Source organism: Mixophyes fleayi, chromosome 2 (genome assembly GCF_038048845.1).
Source record: "Mixophyes fleayi isolate aMixFle1 chromosome 2, aMixFle1.hap1, whole genome shotgun sequence".
Taxonomy (NCBI): domain Eukaryota; kingdom Metazoa; phylum Chordata; class Amphibia; order Anura; family Limnodynastidae; genus Mixophyes; species Mixophyes fleayi.
In genome coordinates this window covers 347,371,169-347,378,838 of record NC_134403.1, presented here as the reverse complement: position 1 = coordinate 347,378,838, position 7,670 = coordinate 347,371,169, and the positions used below count along the sequence as shown (strand labels likewise).

General features: G+C 39.3%; 1 protein-coding gene across 1 annotated transcript in view; it reads right to left on the bottom strand.

Annotated features, from left to right (window-relative positions):
- Positions 1-284: 284 nt before the first annotated feature.
- Positions 285-7,670, bottom strand: part of USP25 (ubiquitin specific peptidase 25) — a 32,438-nt gene continuing 25,052 nt past the window's right edge. Inside the window, 4 exon segments of the mRNA XM_075197103.1 lie at positions 285-942; positions 3,209-3,404; positions 5,948-6,071; positions 6,673-6,752. Of these exon segments, the coding sequence (XP_075053204.1) occupies positions 770-942; positions 3,209-3,404; positions 5,948-6,071; positions 6,673-6,752 (573 nt within the window). The 3' untranslated portion in view covers positions 285-769.

Below are 7,670 nucleotides of genomic sequence, written 5' to 3'. Positions count from 1 at the left end.
GTGTTAAAGTGGCTTCAACTGCATGTCATATCTAGCGGCAGCAGTAAATTAAATTTAGTCCTGAAACCTTTTTTAAAAGAGCAAATTTATTTGAGAAATAATGGGCTCACTTTCTAAAAAAAAAAATAATGGTAATTGGTTTGAAATCCAAACTATACCCCTTCAGAATAATCAGAGTCAGAATTTAACCCTATAATCCTGCCATTAAGTACTGTTCATCTCATCAAAAATATTCATCTATTCATACACAAATGTACAACTTTTTTTTTTTTGCAAACAGGAAGTAGCCATAAATAAAACTTTATTCTGCAATTTCATTTACAAGCTACCAGGCACCATGTCCTCTAACATGGCACCAGATAATTAAAATGGCGGCCGTCACAGATAATAAATCCAGACTTGGAAAAAAAAAAAGACAAAAACCGAAAAGTGGATAAAATGAGGTTTCATAGATAAAAGCAATGTAATACTGTCACAGAACTGTGGCAAACAAAGCGGTCTTGCCATAAATATTTTAGATATTTTGGTTGCATCGGCTCTGTTTAAAATGGATGCCGAGGGCCATGCGTAACTCAGTTGTGTTTGCAGTCTGGCTAAAAAGTCTATACAGTCATTTTTTGTCTTTAGCAGTTTGTAACAAAAAAAAACAAAAAAAAAAAAGTTAAAAACTATAGCAGCAACAAAGCAAACCTTGTCACAGGAAGGCATTAGTTAAAAACTAAAAAAAAAAAAAAAATGTCTATACAATGTGCGTAAGAAGGTGCATTGTTTATCTCCCATCAGCCGGCGTTCGACTAAGCGACAGCATAATTCGGGCAAAACGCTCACACAATTCGTGCGTGGAAAAAGTGGGAAGCTTTGGCGGGTCGTTGAAACCTTTAATTTCGGTTGAACAATCAAGCAGTTTTGGCAGGAAGTCAGTCAGCTTTTCTTGCAAGGAAGCTGAAAAGATGAAAATAGACCATTAACAGAATAATTAAAATATTTCAAAGCCTATTGATTTATTCTGTTATGGTTTCAGCCTCACATCTGCAATATTATTGAATGTTGGCCCTGTCCATCTATTACATTAGTACATATATTATAAAACGCTACAGCAATCTACACGTGCGGTGTTGAAACATCTACCAAACCAATGTTTATCATTTTAATGTTTTACGTTTTTAAACATAGAGCAGGGTCCTGAAATTTAGGTTACAAAATAAAATTGTCAATGTTTCCCATCCATTGTACAGATTCAGAATCACTGTGAATGTAGGATCAATGTATCTCTCCAAGAGCTTCACACAACTGCCAAGTCTCAATCAGAGACACGAGTCCTTCACTTAAAATTGTTTTTAAAACTTTTGATTTTTGATGGAATCTCACTAAGCACTTTTTACCTTTGTAAACTAGCTTGACCAAAAAGCAATATGTAGCCCTAATCCTCATGTATCAAACGGCCATTGTGTAATAGATTGTAAGCTTGTGAGCAGGGCCCTCTTACCTCTCTGCATTACCCAGTATTGTTTCTCATTTCAGTGTGTGTTCCTACTTGCAAAGCTACGGAATTTGCTGGCGCCATGTAAAAAAAGGGTGATGACGGATGTGGGGGAAAGTGCAGTTAGACCATCCCACAAGCTGCTGTAAATTTATAGGTGGTAATCAACACCCCCTACCACTAAAGGCATTCCAAGGACTTGCATCCAAATATATATATATATATATATATATATATATATATATATATATATATATATATATATATATATATATATATATATATATATATATATATTATATATAAGCCTAGCGCCGTGTGTTAGTCTGTGTGTGAAAAAAACCCCAAACAAGCTGCAGCGCCACCTGCTGGGCGGAGTTATACACTGACCTACTAAATTCTTAGCATTATCTAATATATAAAAGTAAAGGCCTAGCGGAGTGTGTGTGTGTGTGTGTGTGTGTGTGTGTGTGTGTGTGTGTGTGTGTGTGTAAAAAACTATTTTCTTAGAAAGGGCTCATCCAATTGACCTGAAATTTGGTATACTGACATTATTTGACAAAAAAAATTAGAATAGTGAAGTCAGTTAACTTCCATCATCCCCCCTTCCCCCTGTAGGAGGGGTAGTAAAGGCTAAATTTACGAGTTGAAGGCTCAAACTCATTTTTGTGAGGTGAGGCCTGGGCTAGCCCCAAATGCATGACAAGAACCTTTTTATGACCTTAAGTAGCTTGATTTGACTAGAATGCATGAGTATCATGCACGGGTTAACTATATATCTATCTCTATCTATCTATCTATCTATCTATCTATATATATATATATATATATATATATATATATATATATATATATATATACACACACATGGGGCAGCACAGTGGCTTAGTGGTTAGCACTTTTGCCATACAGCACTGGGGTCATGAGTTTAATTCCTGACCATTGCCTTATCTGTGTGGAGTTTGTATGTTCTGCCTGTGTTTGCGTGGATTTCCTCCGGGTGCTCTGGTTCGCTCCCACACTCCAAAAACATACTGGTAGGTTAATTGGTTGCTAACAAATTGAGCCTAGTCTGTCTGTGTCTGTGTGTGTGTCTGTTAGGGAATTTAGACTGTAAGCTCCAATGGGACAGGGACTGATGTGAATGAGTTCTCTGTACAGCGCTGCGGAATTAGTGGCGCTATATAAATAAATGGTGATGATGATGATATACACAGTTTTAATGATTTTATGCTCTTTTGAAGATTTTCACATATACATATAAAAAACATGCTATGGGCAATGACAGCGATTGTTGTGTTAGCTAATTTTAGTGTAACCTTTATCCAGTTTCCTAAAACTGACCATTCAGTGCATTTACAACTCAGTATAATCTGTCAGAGAAAACAGATTACACTACCCAGCAAGAAGAGTATAACAGTATTATCATTGTTTGGGATGCTAATACTATTATTAGATCGTTTTAGACAGCAATTAATTTTTTTTCCCTCCATAAAATAAGATAAAATGGACAATAACAAGAACAGAGGGTAATAACAAGGAACAATCTGGTGTACAATACACATCCTAGCATTGAACAAACACTGAGCTCTGGTGCCATACAAGGAGCTTGAATAAATTACATATATTGGCCCGCATGAGAACATTTCAGATCAGTTCCACAATAATCGAGTCTCTCTAAGTGCTTTATTTTATTGTCTCAGAATGTTCATTGCTATAATTACTTACGTTCCATTTCCTGTCCCAGGTAGGAACACCAGCGATTCCTCATGTCTTCTACAGCAACAATGTCCTTTTCCTCCATGTCATCAATCAACAGCATGGGCAAGCACGGTACAATGAGTTCATTCATTAGAGTCAGGCCATTGTTGACTTGTTCGAGCTCTCCAGATTCAAACATGGCCGCTGCACTCTCATTTAGTTTCTTCAAGACACAAGACAACATTGATGAAATACAATTGCTTTGGAAGTGTGAATGGTGGCAGAGTGTGAACCAGCGCTATTGCCTGTTTTTCAATTGGACTTCTTAGTAACGGTGCGTAGATAGGAAGGGCCTAGCAGAGTGTCTATGTCAGCCATCGGGTTTATTAGGAGGACAATGGACGCCATACTACTCTTTCAGCTCAGCTGGTTGACTTAGAGGATCCTAAGATTATCTGGGTCAAATTAAAGCAACATATAAATAATATACACAAAGAATAATACTAGCCTCAATGTAATCAGTCTTAACGCTAACCTCACTATATTGTAGCCAAACACCAGAAACTAACTCTTAGCTTCAACTCTAGACCTTGGTGCATGGCCTGATTCAAGCTAATCTAGCTGAATGAGGCTGTCACCTATCTCCTCTTTTGGTAAGTGCAGGATATTGAAAGCCTGTAACAAAATTCTTCTTCTACTTCCCCAATTTGTCCGGGAAAGGGACGGATAGAAAGTGTGGTCTGTATCCTGACTGCATAACAAGCGCTACCTCTCCCCATCCAGTACTGTCAATGGAGCAGAGCACGTTACTCTCCCAAGCAGCAGAGACAAAGTCCCCGTTTCCAGAGGCGACCATTCCTCTTTAAACTTGAAATATTACCCCTACTCCAATGACTCCTACTACTCTGAACTGGACTCCCCAAAGTCTATTAATGTCCTGCCCACTTATGACTCACCCACACAGCAACTGGCAGTGCCCTTTAAACCACTACTGCTGGCAAGCACAGTTTCAATGAGAAATCACCATGTCTTTGCTTCACCAGAAGTCATGAAGGTTTCAATGGATGAAACCACCAGTGAATTCATTAGTACAGATACAGACATATAAAGGGGGAAATACCTGTTTTATTGAGAGGGTTATATAAAAAACCATTGTATTAATAGGGGGTAGGTTTATTAAAATGCAAATTAAACAAATGTAAAATAAAAAGAACAATGATGTTTGCATTGAAGAGGTGTCCACAGACCAAATAAAATGATAATCTTAGGAAAGTTTTATACATGGTAAACGGCACAGTACCCCTCCTGCACTGTATGTGATGCAATTCTTACTTTATTTTACTACTCTGCTCCATATATCAACAGTAAGCTCATATTATGTATGCTGACTTTAATGTACTATATGTGGTTTTATACTATATTCATACACATCTCCTCAATACTACTTGTCTTACCCAATGTCTACCTATCCTGGATAGAATTCTCAGTATATGTTCATATCTGTCTATGTATAGACAACTGCACTATGTCCCGTCTCCTATTTTCTCGGACGGATAGATCTGTTTTCATTGTATTTATATATGGACATTGCACAGTATCCTCTAACCTGTATACAATGTAATTCTCCATATTCTTCTGATCCTGAATACATAGGCAGCACCATTATTGATCTACATGTTGCTCAGAGGCAATCACACAACATCATTTTGTTGTTTGACGTGCTAGGTGTAATTCACAGCATCTCCTCTTATTCTGTCCATATGGCCCAATGCACAGTATTCACTTATCTTACTATCCTCTGTATCTTTATAAATAATTATTTGAGTATTTAACACATAATACAAGTGTATGTCCGGTATAAATGTTATAAATATTAATGTCCTCATTTGCTCCTCTTGTTTCAGCTGTGCCCTCTTCCACTTACAATGTAAGCTGTCTGATGAGCTGGGTCCTCCATAGCCATTGTTTTCATGTCTGCATTTATTATGTCTCTCTTGTATGTCCCTGTTTTATGTATGTACTGTTTTCCCTACTGTACAGCGCTGAGGAGCACTGTGGCTTCTTACAAATCTATAATAATAATAATAATAATAAAAAATGATGATAATGTCCTGTAACTTTTTAGGGGGGATTTCAGAAGGTAACCAAGGTAATTTATTCTGCATTACTATCTTGTGTGTATCATCAGCTTTGAACATGATATATGATATATAGCAGGGGTAGGCAACCTGCGGCTCTCCAGGTGTTGTGAAACTACAAGTCCCAGCATGCTTTGCCAGTAGATAACCAGCAGAGAGGTGGCAAGGCATGCTGGGATTTGTAGTTTCACAACACCTGGAGAGCCACAGGTTCCCTACCCCTGATATATAGGATTCATAAAATTATCTGGTCCTCCGCTATGTTGGTCAAAAACAAAAAAACAACATTAAACAAAACACAGACAGTAAACACAGACATTTTGTGGACTGGACCTGAAGCCTCTAAATTTCACTACAGACTAAATTGTGGGACTATCTCCTGCTTCCGTGATGTCATGGGCTTCTAATAAATGAACAAGCTGTGAAACTGATCTGCGGCCCCTTGGCTATTGGTCCAGCCCATAAAATGGCTGCCTCCAGGGTGAGGTGATGGGCAAGCACCTGCTGTCCATTAAACAGTCAAGTGGTGAGTAGGGGAAAGAAGATTGGCACAGCTTAAATGACATGAGCATGAAATAAGCAGCTTTTCAGTATTAAGCATTGGGACCTGCAGCTTGCACCTACTGACCAGAAAGCACTCTCTCCGGTAATGTGATAACAGCTCCTCGTCGTGTCCTCTGTACTGGCCTCTGGACAGCAGTTCTTTGTTGTACTGGTAGCCATAAATGAGGTACAGCAATGCTTCAACATAACTAAAACAAAAAGAGAAATTGCTCAAAATTGTGTAGTTTTCAGCCCAACAGCATTGCATACCGCCCAATATTGTAGTATCGGGAGAGGGGCGTGGTCACATCACAATGGGGGGGGGGGCGTGGCCACTCCCTCAGAGGGCCTCCTAGTGCAGTAAAGCACTAGGCTGCCCCTTAGACTCCTCCCTTCCCCTCCAAACACTGCAGCATGCACCAGGATATGCTGCTCAGCAGTGAACACAAGACACCTCCCACAGTGGGACAGAGCCCTAAAGTTGGCACATTTGGGAGAGATTGTCTGTGTTTCACCTGCATACAACACCATACACTCTCTTTTCTCACGTGTCCTTTACTAACTGTAAACTGTCGCTCTCTCTTCTGTGTAAAAAGAGACCTTTGGCTGCACTGTTTGTGGACCCTTTTGTTAAAGTACTTAGATTTAACACCAAAGAAAAATCCTTGCAAGTTTTGTGTTGACTGTTTTTTATCTTTTGTAAAACACATGTAAAATACCCTTTATTGGAACCTCTTGTGGACTGTAAAGCACTATGTATGAAATCTAAAGGCATATTCATATATAAATGGGGAGAGTATGATCTCGTACCTCTTGTTCTGAAACAGTTCCAGCCCAATCATGATGTACAATGTAGTCTCTCGGAAAATCTTGTATTCCTTGTGCCACTTCTAAACCGAGATAAAGGGGTAAGAATTAGCTTGGTATTAATACGATATGATCCATGCACATCGTGCTAAATTTTATAGACACTTAAAATTATTTTGAGAACAATCAAGCAAGCAGCAGTCTAGATCATTTATACCAGAGAGGGGCAATGTGAAATAGCTGGAGAGTCCCATGTGAGGCCCACCAGCCGTCAAAGGGGCCGCACAGGGGAAAGAGGGAGAGCACGGTGCGCTCCTCTTCCTGCACTGTGCAGAGGAGGTCACATGATACGGAGGTCGGATGCCACCATACCCATAAGACTGGGGGCAGCTGTCTGGGAGAAGGAGCAGGCGAAGTCTCGGCAGGCCGTCTGATACCCACCGATTATCTATACCGTGTACTAGTGCATCCCAAAGTGTGGAGGAAGTGCTGTTAGGAGGGGGTGCAGAAGGAGACAGGATAGACTAACTAACTCCCTCTGGTGTAGGTCAGCAGGGTGTAATTTTTTTTTCCTTTTACTAACAGAAATGTGACATTTTTTTCTTACCCTATTTCTGCACAATCGCACAATTTGAGGAGATGGGAAAGAGGTTTGCAACACAGAAGACGTCTAGTTATGCAAAATATTCTCAGAGAGTTAAACGATAGTAAAGTATTGAACATTCTACATTGAACTATGTATATTTATAGCGGAGACTATACATAGACAGTGTTTTAATGCGCTTATGTCTTTCTATCAACATTTAAAGTAAAAAAAAAAAAGAAAGGAAAAGAAACCTCCCCCTGCATCAGGGCGTACTTTCCCATTCAATGTAATATTTGGCCGTGTGTGCCATCAGCGGAACTAGAGGGTGCTACAATAAGGATCATTTACGAAAGTAATTTGACAAACACAAAGGAAGAGAAGAAGGAAAACCTGGAAGCTAGGAGCACTCTATGAT